The sequence below is a fragment of the Python bivittatus genome, unplaced genomic scaffold (genome assembly GCF_059951505.1).
Source record: "Python bivittatus isolate LINGU-HERP-01145 unplaced genomic scaffold, Pbiv_v1 ctg000330_np1212, whole genome shotgun sequence".
NCBI classification, from domain to species: domain Eukaryota; kingdom Metazoa; phylum Chordata; class Lepidosauria; order Squamata; family Pythonidae; genus Python; species Python bivittatus.
This window is the reverse complement of record NW_028277058.1, coordinates 18,705,202-18,723,228: the sequence shown is the minus strand read 5'-3', so window position 1 is coordinate 18,723,228 and position 18,027 is coordinate 18,705,202. Positions and strand designations below refer to the sequence as shown.

The 18,027-nt window shown below is 38.3% G+C and overlaps 1 protein-coding gene and 1 long non-coding RNA gene across 2 annotated transcripts in view; one reads left to right on the top strand and one right to left on the bottom strand.

Moving 5' to 3' along the window:
• The window catches only part of LOC112541039 (uncharacterized), a 105,410-nt gene that overhangs the window by 48,654 nt on the left and 38,729 nt on the right, over nucleotides 1-18,027 (bottom strand). The window lies entirely within an intron of this gene.
• Nucleotides 7,468-17,656, top strand: AVPR1A (arginine vasopressin receptor 1A). Its single transcript, XM_007431496.3, has 2 exons — nucleotides 7,468-8,631; nucleotides 13,481-17,656. Exons 1-2 carry the CDS (start codon nucleotides 7,641-7,643, stop codon nucleotides 13,735-13,737), a joined length of 1,248 nt encoding a protein of 415 aa, XP_007431558.1. The 5' UTR covers nucleotides 7,468-7,640; the 3' UTR covers nucleotides 13,738-17,656.

Here is an 18,027-nt window from a genome sequence, read left to right as displayed (position 1 = left end):
GACCAGCAGTTAAAACAATCAGGACAATTCTTTGAATAGCAGAGGTTAGAAAACATGTCATCAAAAGACAGGCTGAAAGTGCAAAATTGTGTTAAATGAAAAAGATAAAGGAGGAATTACCAATAGTCTTTTGGAAACAGTGCCTTTCATTTTAAGTTTCTTACTGGGATGATGATGATGATGATGATGATGATGATGATGATGATGATGATGATGATGATGATTTATTTAATTTCTATGCCACCTGACTCCCAGTGACTGTGGGACCATCTTCCAGGTGATTGTGTATGGCTAAATAGGTGGTATATGGCCTTTGAATAGTCTCATTCTCATTATTGTTTTCTTTTATATAGAGTAATTATAATGAACAAAATCCATTTGATGTACCATTTATGATTCTCTCGCTGCTGTCCTCACCCTACCCTCAGTTATCCTTATGAAAACTATTCCGTGTGTGTGTGTTGCAAAATCAGCACCTGTCCCTCCAACTCTAGGAAATTAATTTAAAGAACCCAAACACTCTCTCCCTGGATTTAGGCCTTAGGTTTTCAGCTGTGGGAAAGCAAAATGGCAGGCAGCCTAGAGACACAGGGGGTGGGAGACAGTGGTAGATGGATCATCCAGAAAGGGCTTAGCTGTCAAGCCACAGGCCGGTCTGTTTGCATGAGTGAAAACAGCATGCTATGACCAGCTTGATCAATGTTTCTACATATGCCCATCGGGACAACTCTGTCAGGTAATTTACTTACACATATATGAAAGCCCCATAAAATATATGAAAAGTGTATTTACTACTATCTACTCACTATAGTGTATCTACTCACTATAGTCTAAGATGAAAAGGATGTTTTAAATTATAATTTTATGAAGTGTAATTATTAATTTATATTAAGCATTCTAAATTGTAATATATTAAATTGTAATTATATAAATATTGTTTTTAGTTGTTGATGGTTCAGTGCTAAACTTTTTAATGTTTGGTCTTCTCAAACGGTAGAGAACTTTTTCCTTTAATTTTCTCTTTATGTTGTTATTACAACTACTACTACTGTTGTCATTATTATTTAAAATATTGCTACTAACAAAGAAAAATTAACTGCAGATACTAAAAATAAATGTCACCTTTTCCAGGAACAGGAAATAATATTAAGAAGCAATTAATAAAGGCTACTCAAGAGAACATGAATAGCTCTTTTATCAATAATTTCAATGGAAGAAAAAACAGGAAGTTTAAAACTCCACGCATGGAACTTTTAATCAAAACTGCAAGGGTCTTGGCCATATGAAAAAAAATTACTAGATTTAAAAATGCTACAAATTGCTAAATTGAAGGATGACTTTCATCCTTCCTGATATGAATCAGCCTGATTACTCCTTTTTTAAGAATTGAGGCCCAGGAGGAATGGTTTATCTGATCTGACAACAGCTGAAGACATTTCCAACAGTCCTGTTGACATGTGGAAGAAACGTGAATGCTCCTGAGTCTGCAAAGAAAAAAAATTTAGACTGCTCTTCAGCTTGCTCTCTGAATTCCCATTTCTTGATCTCAGTTTATTGTTTTGCTGATTTGACTGCTCTGCTTGCAAGATCTCCTGCTTTGATCCCTAATTAATTAATTAATTATAGATGCCATGACCATCAGCGTCAGGCAGGATAATTATTTTTCTAGATGACTGTTGGTAGGCAGTGATAAAGCTTCAAATGTGGAAACAATCTCAGTTGGGCAATTCTAATCATCTTTTTATTACAATATTAGCTTAAGCAGCAATGTTCCATTCAACAGAGGGTGGGGGAACAGCATCTGCAGCTACTAATGCTTACCTCTTGCTGTGGCAGTGCACTGTGATCTCTTTTCTTCCATGACTACAGGTAAGGCACCAGAAACCATGACCAGTTCACATCTCACGGTTTTTAATACAAGTGCACTGTAAACCATTCATGTCAAATAATCTTGAGCCATCCCAAATTAAAATGATTTGCAGTATCATGAAAAAAATACTCTGATCCATATAGTAAGCTGCTGAACACAAACATGAAGAAAATTCCAGCATCTTTTGGCACTGAATGTTGGTGAAAACATTGAAAAACAAACTGAAACCAAATGAAAACTAAAGTCACATATTTGCTGAGGAAATAATAGAGTTCTGAAACTCTAAATAGCATTTTAATGAAGTCACTTTGTTTTGTTAGAGCAAACATAAACAGATACAGCAGCCTTCCCCAACCTGATGCTTTTCAGTTGTGGTGGGAGACTTATTTATTTACTAGAAAAATTGTATACTGCTCCAGATTAATGACTCTGAGTGGTCTACAGAATAATACCAACAAAAGAAATCTACCAATCTACATCAACAACCCTTGAACAATAAAAAAAAAAAAGAATGTGGTGAGACCTTCATTTCTCCTACATATAAATGTTATCAAAAGCCTGTTTAAAAAGGAGAGTTTTGAGTAGTTTTATAAGCTAAGAATGAGGGGTCCAAACACATGTCAAATTGCAGTGCAGTTCATAACATTGGGACTACTACAGAGAAGGTCTGAATTCTGGCCTGTGCGCTCTTACTTCAAACGGGGAAGTTGGACCCTAGCATGGATTTGCCAGACCAACATTATTTCATTTCATTTTTGAGTGGACAGTTTTCTTAGCAGATGGTAGGGATGCCATAGATATTTGACTTTAGAAAAGCTTTTGACAAAATACTCAATAATCTGTTAGAAAGCTAAAATATGGGCTGGATGGTTTGTCTATTAAGTGGATTCACACCTGGCTTGAAAATCATAATCAAAGTGCACATTAAGTTTTATTGTCAAAATGAAGGAAGGTTTCAAATACAATATTACAGGGTTCCATTCTTGGCTCTGTATTCTTTAATGAATGAATTCTTTCATGAATAACTTGGATAAAGAAGAGGAGGAAATGCTTATGATATTTGCAAATGATACAAAGCTGGCAATAGTCTCACTGTCTTCTAACATTTTATTACACTAGAAGATAGAAATAAGATTCAAAAGGATCTTGATGAATTAGGGAAATGGGTACAAATAAAAGAATAAAAATTAATAAAAATAAAAGTTTTTCACTTAGAAAAAATAAATGCACAGTTAAAGGATGGGGGATGATTGGGGGTTGGTAATATTACATAAAAACAAGATTTTGAAATGGTAGATCACCAGCAGAATATGAGTCAGTAGTAAAACAAGCCACACATAAAAATGCAATTTTAGACTTCATTAATAGAAATGTAGTTTCCAAATCATGGGAAATAAATAGTTCTTTTATATTTTGAATTTGTCAGATTCTACCTCAAGTACTATCTCCAACTCTAGGTATTACTTTTAAGAAAGATTCAAAGAACTGAGATAGGTTCAGAGAAAAGAAAGGAAAATGATCAGGTGAATGAAAACTAATTTTATGAGAATCTGAGAGACTTTGGAGAAAAGGTGGAGAAAAGGTTTTTGGAAGCTAGAATTCTTCAAGTACCTAAAAAGGTGTCAAGCAGAAGAAAGTCAAATGAAATGAGTCATTTGACAACACAGAAAAAACTTCATGAGAGTCACTTCTTTGATAAAATGAATGTTTATTCTTTAAGAACAAATGCAAATTACTTTTCCACTTATGGATAGTCTAGTATTCCTGTTCAAAGATCTGCCAAAAATAATTAATGGGATGGAGATGGAACAGCTCATAAATGTGATTGCTGACTTATGTGTGTAGTTATTTTCCTTAACAGATTAGAAATAAAACATTATTTTGTCATTCATTGACTAAGAGTTTTAAAAAATTAAGTTATGTTTGTTAATTTATTTGCTGTATGCTACTTCTTTTCCTTTTTCCTGGTTATAGCATCCATATTCAGGGAAGTTCCATAAACTCAGTGGTCTGACAATGCATACAGGGAGAAGGAAGAGCTCTTAAATGGAATGGAAATTCTAAATGGTCTCTTTCGTATCCATTGAGGTCATTTGCTCGTCTTGACTAAGATTGAATGGATGGCTGATGAAGCTGCAGAAGAACGAAAGAAAGTATGACATTGCCTTATATGGAATTACTTTATCGGACAACCTAATCTAGTTTTGTCCAGCATCTGGCAATGCTTCAATAAGTCTTGCTATCTGATATTGCTATTGGAGATATTAGATATTATGTACATTCTGAGTGTACTCTGCCGTTCACAGCAGACATTTGTATTTATTTATTTATTTAGCACATTTATATAGCTGCCCATCTCACAAACATGTGACTTTCTGAAATCCACACATTCAGACAGATCAGGTTACCTAACACTATGGGGTACTACTCTGTGTCATTTATGCACATCACCTGAGGGAGTAGAGCAGAGGTCCCCAAACTCTTCAGCTCATTGACCTCTTCATGAAGATTAAGATTGTTCATTGACACCCAAACATTTATTATGTGAAAATAATTTAATAAATACTACTTTAACTAATAGTACTACAAATAACAACAGCAGCAGCAAAATGGATAGTTTCATTGACGCTAGGAGGTTGATATTGACCACTTTGGGGAACCCTGGACTACAGAAACTGAAACTACTATGCCCACAGAGTTAATTATTATAATAATTTGTTTCTTTGAGAGTTTTAACTTCTTAATACAAAATAACATGAATTTGGCATGGGAAATATTCCAGATACAATTTTTTTTTTTTTTTAATCTGCGCTCAGTCGTTACCGACTCTGCAGTGACTGCTTGGACGAGTCTCTGCAGTTTTCAAGGCAAGGTGTTTCGGAAGTGGTTTGCCAGTGCCTCCTTCCTAGAGCAGAGCCCAGCTGGCGAGCGCAGGAGGCGGGGTTTCCGTTGCTTCGCGCCCTTTTCGGGTGTGCGCGGTTTTTCGCGCTTACTGGCAACTGCTCCCGACTCCTTTTTGCAAGGCACCGCCAGCATTTTTCCTCCCACCAGAGTGAGAGTACCCATTTATCTACTCACATGAGTTTTCGAACTGTTGGGTTGACAAGAACTGGGGAGGAAACAGGAGCTGACCCTGTTAACACGAAGGCTGGACTTGAACCGCTGAAGCGTCGACCATTTCTGGCCAGCAACTTTCAGCGTCATTAAGCCGCTGCGCCACTGCGTCCCCCCCAGATACAATATTTTTATGCTATATGTCTCATGCATCTAAATGAAACTGAATTCTTGTGAGAAGATCTGTTTCCATTGTTAGTTTTGTTGTGAGCTCAGTTATTCATTTTAATGATTTTTAAAAGTTTGGATAGCATGATTAAGGCTGTGTATTAAATTGTATAGATGCTGCCTCATGAAAAGCAACACATTTATATAGAACATTTATTTCATTAAATAAATAACAATATCTGAGATTCTTGTTGGACTGCACCATTTTTATCTGAGGCCACGAACACATTTTGGATGATGCCGTTGCTTCCTACATTAAAGGATGCAGAGACAAATTACCCATGATGTTAGATTTTCTAAACATATTATTACACTGAGAATGTCCATGGAAGCAAAACATTCCCTTCATCGATAGATTAAGAATTACAATATCTTTCAGAAAGTTCCAGTAGATCCTAATTTATGAAAGCTTTTGCTTTAATTAATCTTTAGTCCTTGAGAAGTCTTCTTCATTTTTCTTCATTTTTCTTTCTGAAGATTTTTTCATGTATTATACTTTATATTGGTTCCATTTTAATGTGTCTCCCAATTTTTCCTTATAAATGCAGAACCAGAACATTTAAGAGTTCCAGAGCTATATAATCTTAATGTCATTTTTACTGTCATTTTTAACTGAAGAGTTAAAGTAGATGCTTAGATGGACATGTCAATTTTATATATAAATTAATGGGTTATAGACATGAAAAGAAATGCTTTATTACCTAACTACATTATGTTGATAGGTAAACATGCAGGTGTGATTCGGATCACTTTCTGTCATTGTAGTTTTTCAAGGCAATTTTTTTCAGTAGTTATTTTCTTTTTAATTAGTTTCCTAATAAACATTTGTTCAAATCAAATACAAGTTTACCCCTCTTAAATTGTGCTCTTTAACAATTAATACCCACAAGGCAAATATTTCCTGCTGAAACACAACATGGAATTGTTATCTTCCTAGCAGCTTCCTCATGTGAAAGAGTGGACATTTTCAGGGTGAAAACAAGTAAAGCAGAAATTCGGTAACATTGCATTCTACTTTAGAAAAAAAAAAAAGGAGTTGATCTGATTAGTGAAGAAATCAGTATAAGGAGGAGTTTGGGACTTTAGATTAGCACAACCCTTGATCTTCTTCACATTCTACTCTTTTCCTGTGTTTGTTTGTTTGTTTGTTTATTTATTTATTTATTTATTTATATTTCACATTTGTCACCGCCCATCTCACTGGAGAGCGACTCTGTTCTTCAGCTGTTTGTATATTTTGGTATGTCAGACACACCCCTCCATCCACCTGCCTGATTTTAAAAAGATGTATGATGAATGTATGCAGTTTTGCTTTTAAATATAGTTCAGTGATAGAATATCACTACTATTGGAGAGCATTTTTGTTGCCATCCAGTTTCTATTTTGTGGTATGAAAAGATTACACTGTACATAGTTTATAGAATGAAGACGGAATGAAATGAGGATCTTGTAAATTGTTTTAGAAGAAAGGGCAATGTTGTGAGCAATATAAACCCCACTGGGCCCAGCATGATCAGCTGTCACCTCTAGGGATTTTTTTTAACTACTCGGGGGATATAGCCAAGATGCTAAATTTACTTGTGTTGACCCCTTGTTTCAAGCATCTCAAGTACTGTATTAATTAGCACAACAGTTATGAGACATAGTTGATAAGCACATTGCCTTTTGTCACACTTTTTGGGAGAAGGCAGAGTCCCTGCTTTTACAGAGAAGGTTCCAGGCTCAGGCTGTAGAACCTCCAGGTAGAAAAGGGGCACCTGAAACAGGTGTTACCATGTTGACAGTATTGACTGGGCTGGATCATCAGCAGTTGGATTTAATAGTGAGCTGGATGGACCATGGAACTATCAATGGGACAACTCCCTGTGTTCCTTTGTTCACGTTTTGTGTGCCAAACCAACCAATCAGTGGGTTTTATTACACACAGATCTCCAAGCAAATCAGCGCTAAGCGATCAGGGAAAGGCGAACCACTTTGGCTACAGCATAAACCTTTTGGTGAAGAGTCCCTGACGGCACAGTGGGGAGGGCTTTGTTTGAGAGAACCAAAGGGGGGCTGGCGCGTGGAAAGTCCCGGCCAAGGTGGGAGTCACTAGGGAGAAGAAAGGGGAGGGCTCAGGGGGCATTCCAAAGGAGGAAAAACGGAATCGAAGAGCCGAAAAGCAGAAGAGCGCCGGGGCGCAGCGTAGGCGCAGGAGCGAAGGCGGAAGCGTGGGGGAGAGAGTGGAAAGGAGGCGAGGCGGGGAGAGAATTGCTCTGGTTAATTCCAGGCGTAGAAAGCCGGGAAGGGCACCAAAGAAAGACTCACCCTACTCTTTCCTATTCCTCGGGGTACCTTTCTCTGGTCAGCAACCGGGGCCCAAGAGCAGCGCTGTAATCCAGCGAGGGAAAGGAGCGCATCGGTTTCCGCCAGGTGCGAGGAGGACTCTTGCGCCTGAAAAGTAAAGGCGGGAAAGCGCACGGCGAGAACTCAAAAGCAACAGGGCGCCATGCAATCCAGCGACCATCCCGGCGACTCCATTTGGACGACGCCCGCGTGGAACTGGAGCCAGGGCCGGCTTGGGAAGGTAGACGGCTCCGGCGGCAGCGTGGAGGCGTCGTTGTCAGGGAGCAAAGCCAACGGAAGCAGCGACCGCTACGGGCGGGACGAAGAGCTGGCCAAGCTGGAGATCGCGGTGCTGGCTCTGACCTTCGTCTTAGCCGTGCTGGGCAACTTTTTCGTGCTGCTGGCGCTGCACCACACGCCGCGCAAAAAGGCATCCCGCATGCATCTTTTCATCCGCCACCTGAGCCTGGCCGACCTGGCCGTCGCTTTCTTCCAAATCTTGCCCCAGCTCTGCTGGGAAGTCACGCACCGCTTCCACGGGCCCGACGGACTCTGCCGCGTGGTGAAGCACCTGCAGGTCTTCGGCATGTTCGCCTCGGCGTACATGCTGGTGGCGATGACGGCCGACCGCTACATCGCCGTGTGCCACCCGCTCAAGACGTTGCAGCAGCCGAGCAAGCGCTCGCGCTGCATGATCGCGGCTGCCTGGGCGCTCAGCTTCTTGCTCAGCGTGCCGCAGTACTTCATCTTCTCGCTCAGCGAGGTGGAGAGCGGCTCGCAGGTCTACGACTGCTGGGCGCACTTCATCAAGCCGTGGGGGGCCCGCGCCTACATCACCTGGATCACCGGCAGCATCTTCGTGGCGCCCGTCGTCATCCTGGCCACGTGCTACGGCTTCATCTGTTACCGCATCTGGAGCAACGTCCGGGACAAGACCCGGCGGCAGAGGCGAGAGAGGGCTCCGCCGCGCGAGGGCGCCCTGCGCAAGGGGCTGCTCTTCACGCCTTATGTCAGCAGCGTCAAGAACATCTCCCGCGCCAAGGTCCGCACCGTCAAGATGACCTTCGTGATCGTCTCGGCTTATATCGTGTGTTGGGCCCCTTTCTTCTCTATACAGATGCGTTCTGTCTGGGACGACCACGCCTCCTGGCTGGGTAGGTGCTGTGGCCTGATCGGCTGGGGTCCCTGCCTAATGTCTGGCTCCCGACAGAAGCCATTAGCGCTTGCCAGGCACTTGGGACATAGCTGCGCTGCACCCTTAAGCTGCTCCTGACCTGTGCTGATGCCAGCTAGACTCTAATCCAGTTTAAGAAAATTCTGTCCAAATTGGGACACTTTGGCAGCAGCTGGGTACCATCCCTCCTTCCCTCCCCTCAACCCCTTGGACAAGTCTCCTGTTTGGCCCTCCCAACTTCCTGTGCCAGGAAAGCAATTATAGCTGCTTTCTTTTCTGTGGGCATGTCTTTCCGGACATAAATACTTGTATATGTATAGAGGCTCACATAAAAACATACAAATTAAATTAAATCCATATATACAAAGTTAAAGCATCAAAATGTACATATATGCAGGCAGAACAATCAGCTTTAAAATAAAAATTCCTTTCTTCCATTTTCCCAGTTTGGTACAATGTCAGCTATTGTTACAGGACTCCCTCGGCAACGTTTGCCTGATGTTAAGAATGTCACTGATTCAAAACCTGGAAGAAAAGTTTATATATGCATGTGTATATTATTATTATTTCTTTCCTGAGCTACCTACTTTACTGCTTTTTTGAACCAGCTAACTGATGTACTGTTTCATCATCTTTCCCATCCCTTGAGGATAGAAGGATTTCACCCCAGCTCTCAGATAGTCCAAATGAAGATTACTGCAAAAAGTCATATGCAGAACTTATTCAGCTGGGTTATGTGGGAGCTGGGTAGAAAAGAAAAGAAAAATGCTCCAGCATTTCACTGGTTCACTGGTAGGCTTTTTTTTTTTTTTAATACTCAACATAAAAATGAGTATCTCAGAAAAAGAAAAATAGTAATTTAAAACCCAGGTTTTGAACAATTAATCTTCAGCAGATCAGGCAAATGTTATAGCCACCATGCTAGTGGAACACCATGCAACAGCAGCCGAGATCAGAGACCAGCAGGGGAGCAAACATTTACTCAGGTGAGGGGATGTTCCTGTCCCTGTGCTCAATAGCTGATCAAGCTGCAGGTGTTGCCTAGGAAAAATAAAGTGCTTCAGGCAAACTGGACAGCAATGTTTAATCCAGAAAACACAGAGCAACAAAATATGGATGGCCATCACTTTTGCCAGAGCTTGGGGGGAGTAGAAGATGGCATCATCTGTTGGTTGGTGGGCCTTCCTCATAACAGGCCCTTCCTACACGTTGCAGTGTAGATATGCCCTACATTCCAAGGCTTAATTTTTTGGAAGCAGAATGCTATTTTCCTGAGTGTGTAGGGGTGTTTTTTTTTTGGTCATACTTCTCAATATAAAAATATTTATTTCAGGGATTGGAAACAACATGCAGTTTTACCCTGTTTGGGTTTCAAGAGGACTTACTAAACTTATAACTTTTTACATGGCCTATTTTGAGACTTTCTTTGAAGAAGTGTTCTGAAAGTCAAATAAATCTAAATAGGCTCATTTAACATCTCATCTTGGTGGTCATTTGATTTGTAATCACTTAGAAATAAATAGATTGGGGCTCAAGGAACCCAAACAGTCCCATATTAAAAATCAGTGCCAGACTAAAAAGAACAGAACTTTCAGGGTTCTCTTGTAAATGTTTTTGCATAAACTGAGTTTTTCCCCTAGTAAATGCAGGATAGGATTTAGCTGAATCTTTATAGTAGTAGTATAGTAATTCTGCGCACATCTCCATATGTATTTCAGGTGGACTTACTTATGAATAAGTGTATTAGGGTTGCAGCCTAAAATTTAAGTGCTGTGCATCAGTGCATGTGCCCTTAGTCTTGCTCTGGGTATTTATTTGGAAGATTTCAGAGCTTTAAGAATCAGCATATTTTACAAATGTCAACAAGCTCAAATATCAACTTTAGAGGATTTTATATTGGAGTGTTTTTTGTTATTACTTTTCCTCTAGATACCAATCAGACCTTAAAAATACGCTTGTTTTAAATCTTACCACTTCCATATGGCTTTAGCAATATCGATTCGGGGATTTCTAGTAGTTCCAGCCCTTTGTTCTTTAGGCAGGTATTACTAGGAAGTATGCATCCCTTACTACTTATTAATTATTAATAATATAATAATTATTATTATTACTAATGCAAAGAGAGGAGTCTTTGGAAAAGACCCTGATGCTGGGAAAGATGGAAGGCAAAAGGAGAAGAGGATGACAGAGGATGAGATGGTTAGATAGCATCACTGAAGCAATGAGCATGAAACTGAGCAAACTCCAGAAGGCAGTGAAGGAAAGGAAGGCCTGGCGCAATATGGTTCATGGGGTCACGAAGAGTCAGACACGACTTAATGACTGAACAACAACACTAGGAATTACTTACAAGATGCAGGGTTTGTGAAAAATCTATTAAGGAAGCGTATGCTTATTTCATACAGTATGCTAATAAAGTTTCAAACTACCAGATCCATTTGCAAATGAAAAAACTCAATTAGACCTTAAACTCCAGTTAGAAACAAAGTTACCACTATGTTTCAGAAGCTTCTGGCAAGAGAAAAAGGCACCCCAGTTACAATCCTCCTACTTTGCAAGTTTCAAGAGTAGGATGTTGCAAATTACCATGTGTGCTTTTGATACTAAATGTATCTTGGTGACTGGGATAGCAGTTCGAATAAGCCCTGAGTTGTACCACTGGGCACCATCATAAATTGTTTAATAAATGAATAAATAATCATCCAATAAAAATCTGCCACCAATGTTTAAACATTCAAAAATACTGTTTTAAATATTTCTTTGCCTAATAGTTTTGAGAAAGGCCCAGTTACAGTGTAGATTTTGAAGCAGGAACGTATCTTGACCTTTCACGTTGCCATATACCAAAGGCAATGCATAGAAATGCCACTGTATCAAAAACTAGCTGGTTGGAAACATACATCCAATAGCTTACACTTTGGTTTACCAGATAGGATTACAGTCCTTTGCAAATTAACTGAGACTAAACTCTGTTGTATTCACTGGTGTTTATTTTTGGCCAAATCCAACTTGTAAAACGCTAAACATTTAACAAACGATCATAATCAGCCAGTTGAATGCAACCTTTGTCTGTAATAAGAAATTTGTGTTGCCCTTTAAATTGATAAGATGAAATGGCTTCCCTGTCAAAATTAATGAAAAAATATCCAGTATCTGCTTGATTATTTTCCTCTGCATTCTTTTGTGCTAATCTCCCACAAAAAATGGCAAAACTGGAAAGCTCATTATCATTTCATTGGCTTACCAGAGTAAGGGGAATTCAACCATAAGTGCCATTCTCACAAGACTTCAACTTTTCTGTCTTGCATTCCCACTCCATTTCACAGTAAAATATGCCACAAGGAACTTTGCTTTCTAAATGACCACTTACCAATATAGAGTTTGTTACTGGAAGCAATATTAAATAGTACACCAACTTTCAGTCTGAATTATTCTGTTCTAGAATAATTTCAATTCATTCCTTGATTTCAAGGTTATGGGCAAGTGTTGCTTTATGTTTTTATTGCTATACAGTATCATGTCTGCTTTATCTAGTTCTTCTTGAATTTAAGCTGGCCATGGCTTGCACATTTTAAACTGAAAGATGGAGAATCTTTTTTTTACTTTATAAAATTTGGCACAGAGTCTTGTGTTCTATATTCATGTGAATTGTCTTCTGAAAAGTAAACTAAAGACTAAGTGAATTACTGTCAGGGTGAGCTGTGTGACTGATAATGCAGAGGACAGGATGTTCCTCTGAATCTTTAACATTAGCAACAGGGCAGTTCCCTAGAGGCCATCCGAGTTGCCTGAGAGATGGAAATCATGGCTGCTTCCTTCTCAGCAGCCTTCTCTTTTTGGGAAGTTACCTTGGTCATCTTCATAGCAGGCCAGATACCTTCTGTAAATTTGTTTCAAGATGATCTGTGTCTGCATTATAAATATAAAGCACAACGTCTATAAACAAAGAGGTACAATGAATGGCAGAGTTCTAGAGCTTTTGCCAAGAGAGTCACAATAACAAATAACAAGTAACCTGCTCCTAACCCTAAATAAAAGAAAAGTGAAAGGAAAAAGAGATAGGCAAGACAAATACAGTAGGTATAAATCAGTTGCAATGGACAACATATTCCATATGGCCCAGTAGTTCTATAGCTTAGTCATTTTATTTGTTTGTTTTTGTTTATGGGATTTATAAGGCCGCCCATCTAATGAAGTGACTCTGGGCAGCTATCAGGATAAAAACATCAATATAATATCAAATAGCACAAATAATAAAAGCCCATAAAAACAGAAAAGCAAATAATGGCAGCCAAATGGCAGCCAACTCACACATCTCAGAAGTTCAACTGCCTTCCAAACCCTATTCTTGGAATAAGTTTTATGGAGGGCTAGCAGGGTTGGGCCCAGTCTAATCTTGGGTGGAATGGTGGTTGGAAGGGCAAATGCTGCAATAAAGAAGCCATGCTTCCTGGTCCCTCCAGATTAGTCTTGAATCAGCAGGACCCAGACTATGCCCTTCCTGCCAGATCTGATGGGTAAGGTAGAAACACCTCAGAGAGGCAGTTCCTTAAATATCCCAGCCTGATGCCCTGAAGGTTTGACAGAGCATAATCAGCCCCTTGAATTGCAGCCAGAAGTCTAACATGGACATGTTGGGGTTATTAAGGCAATTCTACTGAAGGAGTATGTTGGATGAAGTACAAATGTCTGCTTCCTTTGAAAATGTAGGGCAAAATTATATTCTTAGAAAACCTAATACAGTTTTTAGTTAGCTCACACTTTTAAAGAAAGTTTGGCATACAAAATCGTAGGTCTTTGTTAAACAATGTCCTACTTTTTCTCAACAGATTCGGAGGATGTTGCAGTTACAGTGACGGCCCTTTTGGCCTGTTTGAACAGCTGTTGCAATCCATGGATCTACATGTTTTTCAGTGGGCACCTCCTACAAGACTTCATGCAGAGTTTCTTGTGTTGTCGAAAAATGAAACAAAGATTGAATAAAGAAGATACTGAGAGCATCAGCAGGAGACAGACTTCTTTCACTAATAATAGAAGTCCAACAAACAGTTTGGATACATGGAGAGAATCACCAAATTTATCATGATCTGTTAACCATTTCAATTTCTTTCTGGACCATTGATAAAACATTGATAGCTCCTTGAGTGCCCAAACAGCACTTTAGCACTTTAGCTACCAGTTATCATGTGGTCAATAAAGTAATAAATTGGCAATAAAATAAAAGTTACCATTTTATGTTAATGAAGGCTATGAATTAATATGTAAAAAGAAAAATGAACGTGTAGTCAATTATATTGATGAGAAATCAGATAACATGTAATATTTTCCCAGACAGATAATTATCATAAACCTTGGCATTAATCTTTCATGAGTTACAGCATTATATACAGTAACAGTTGCCACTCAGTAAGATTATTTGCCCAGTTTTCTCAAAAGTCTTGCTGAAGAACATCCTGGTCTGTCAAAAGTGACTAAATATCCACCTCTATGATCAGCCATTTATCAAAATCCTATTAGAAACTTAAATAAATTGGCTTGATCTACAGCCGTGTAGATAACAAAATTGTGGAATATCCAACCAATATTGACTTTCCCGCTCAGTGAAATATTGGGAAAAATCTTAAACTACAGTGGTACCTCTACTTACGAACGCCCCTACTTACGAATTTTTTGAGATACGACCAGCTCCGGCCCCAAAAATTTACCTCTTACCCCAAAAATTTACTTACGAACTCGCCTCTACTTACGAACAGGATACGCGGCCATTTTCCCTGCTACTACGCGGTCGTGGCTTCCTGTGGGCAAGATCACGGTAGCAAGGAGACGTTCGGTGAGGCTTGTGGTGTGTTTTGTGGCGTTTGGAAGGTTTTTGTGGCGTTTGGAAGGTTTTTGAGGTTTAAAAATAAAATGCATATGTTTCAGAACTGTTTAGCCATATTTACATTGAACCTTATGGGGGAAATTTACCTCGGGGTGCGACCAAATTCGGAGGGCCGATTAGCCGTATTTACATTGAACCTTATGGAGAAATTTGGCTCGTGGTGCAACCAAATTCGGAGGGCGGAACGGATTAACCGTTCCATTTTCAATGTAGGATTTACATTGAACCTTATGGGAAAATTTACCTCGACTTGAGACCAACTCGAGTTGCAACCAGAGTCACAGAACGGATTAAGTTCGTAACTAGAGGTACCACTGTATTCTGAGAAATAGAAAAAAAAATGACATGGAGTACTGGAATGTTTAAGGAATCCACTGAATGTTTAATATCAACTATAATATAGTATGCAAGAAGTTGCTTGATGGTGACTATTATTTTCGTATTTAAGTAGGAACATATCCATGTTTATAACAGGGCTGTGATTATCAACTTAAAGGTCTCATAAAAAATTCATTGTTACTCTGATAGCAAAAGAATAAGATTTTCCTTTATCAATCTGAATTAAGAAGGCTGGCCAGTGTTACATCGAGAAGTTTGATCTATTCAGGAGGTTGCTGATTTTAGCAACATTTCACTTCTGCAATTGGCATCAGCTGACATCAGTGGCTTATTTGATTGAACTGGCATTATCCAAAAGATTGCCCATCCTTTGGGCATATAGTCCATTCCTATGATAAATGAGGTCCATATACTGATTCTAGTTCAGCTGATAGTACAATTCTCTATGACTGGAAGTGGAAGGCAAGTGGCAGTTTGGAGGGCCAAATACAAAACAAAAGGGTGTGTTTGCCTAAGAGGCATCTAGAAGTAGGTAGTCCTTTCTTATCTTTTTGGATATTTTTTTTAGAATAGAACACACGTTTTCTTTAGAGGCTCAACTGAAGCTTGGATCATTAGCATTATATGATACATTGAAAAAAAATACTGTACTTATTGTACCATATGTAAGTTTTAAAATCACAGACTGTCACTTTTTTTTTATTGGTTCTCATTACACCTCTGTGGCACATATAAGTAGAAAAGTAATACATTTTGCCTTTGTAACAACAGTATTTTGGCAATATTTATTTAGAAAGTGGATCACAAACAGTGTTGCCAAGCCAAGTAACTAAAGGGACAGAAGGGAAAGAGGCAAAGAGGTTTTCCAGATAGTTTTAATGCAGAATTAAATATGTAACTTTGACATTTATGACATTTTTCCTACATTACTAGTTACTTTGCAATGTACTGTAATTATTCTGCTTTGTCATTTTGCTAGCTAAAGGTGTTGAAATGCCTACCAAATAGGCATATTAAATTTTCTCAACTATTATACACCCAGCAGGCTTTCATATAAACTCAGATGTAGCAACTGGCAATACTGTTTATCTCTTCAGGGTTTTTTGACCTATTCAACTTTTCTTGATCTTAATGAATTCTGTTAGAATGTTAGACTCTTTCTGAGGATGAGTTAATAAACCTTAATCTCATATCCACTCTACACAAAGATCCCACATTAAACTTGTGCTATCATTTTTTTTTAACATAGGTTAAGGTTAATTAAACTGAATACAATATCCACAAGAAAACAGTTCATATAGAATATCCTTTTAAAACTACATCGTGTGTATGCATATATGATACATGTGTAAGACAAATAAGTCATGATCCAGACTTACATTTGTTTCAGTTTTACAATATAGTATTGAAATGCCAACGTTCTCTATCCTTTCAGCTGTTAATCTATTAGTATCATATATTCACTGTTTAAACCATTAGAATAATTTATCGATGAGGCTTTAATTGAGATATAGGAATGGGATTGTAGCTATTTAAATATGTTGGCTGAAATTGGTTATTGCTTGCTGTTAAAAATGTGCAAAATTTTCTGGGCTTAAAACTGCTGTTACAAGTATTCTAAATCTGCAGCAAAACACCGAGAATTCAAGCTTCTGACACATGGGGCATTTGGTTTCACTTTGTTTCCAATGTTGCAGTGTCCTGCAATTGTGTCTGCCTATTTTTAATTCTAACCAGAGAGACTCGTAGAATGCATTACAAATGAAACAGGCACAGGTTCCATTGCTTGTGCCCTTAGTTGGAGCTTATATGGAGAGAAGTATTAAGAGAATCAGTTTACATATTTAGATATTTAGAAGAAACATTTTGGACATTAAAACTCCTGTTTGCCCAGTAGGTAAGTTTACTGCTGTTTTAAATTATTTGCTATTGGGAAATTAGAATTAATGAGTGACAATTTAACATCGCCATCCCCTTCTGTCCTGTCCTGTGATTTTTGCTATATTTTTCACAGAAACTGCCCAACCTAAAAGTATACATTAAATACTTTTGTATTTAATTTTGAGATAGCTTTGCTGCTGAGGTTTCAGGTTAAATGCCAACACTGTATATTCCTTTGATCATTTGTTGAGCTTTACAGGCAGATTGCCACATCCAAAAGCATACACTGTGCATATGCAGTAGAAAGAAACTTCAGACCAATCATTGTATTTTTGCTGCTATTACTTTGTTCTAGTTTGTGTTAAATGAATCCATTTCTTGTTGTTGCTTCTTTGCTTAAAGCTCTATGGTTTTTTGGTACAGGCACTGATTACAAAACTGCTTTACTGTTCCTTCTGTTGTTTGCTATGAGAATTTTAAAGTAAAAATAAAATAAAAATATTATTGGCCAATTTTTCTATAAGTTAGGTAGGTAATAGGTAGCATTCAGCATGGACTTCATCCCTATATACTTTTGTGTCCTTAGGGTAAATGGTTGATGGACAAAGAGCTTGCTTTGAATTTCCATGTTCCATATGGTGCCCATTATCATTTTTGTTCTGTTACAGTCTAGGACTCTTGAAACATTTCAAAGTTTTTTTGAGCTTGGAACACTTGATGAACACTTTCAATTGGCCCACAATGTACATTATTATTTCTGTGATATTAATCAACTTGGTAATATAGTGCTAAGTATATTTCATAACAACTGGACTTTGAAACTCCTCAAGTAATACTTCTTAATTTGTTTTCAATAACTTATAACCTATTGTAAAAGAAAAAGAAAAGCCAAATCCAGAAGCAATACTATTTTGTCTTTTTAAAGCAAAAACCAAATGAATGAATGAATGAATGAATGAATGAATGAATGAAGCCCCTCGCCTTAGCAGCTTTTGTTATTAAATCACAAGTAATTCTTCATATACGTTTTTAACAGTTTTTCTATTTTGTTGTCATAGGCAGAATGGAATTGCAGAGTAAAGCCCCTCAGTGATCACTTCACATTAAAAATTACCTGCCTTCTTAATACTGCAGTTCTTTTTTCATTGAAGATTTTATTTTTGTGACAAGGAGCCATTCATACAATACAGACTGATTTTTACATTCGAACAATCATATGACTGAATATTACCTATCTCTAAAAATCCTTGCTTCTTTTGTGACAATAACTCAAGT

Coding starts and splice junctions, on each gene's coding strand:
- AVPR1A (XM_007431496.3), top strand. CDS start 7,641: ATGCAATCCAGCGACCATCCCGGCGACTCCATTTGGACGACGCCCGCG. Junction 8,632..13,480: donor CGACCACGCCTCCTGGCTGG/GTAGGTGCTGTG, acceptor TTTTCTCAACAG/ATTCGGAGGATGTTGCAGTT.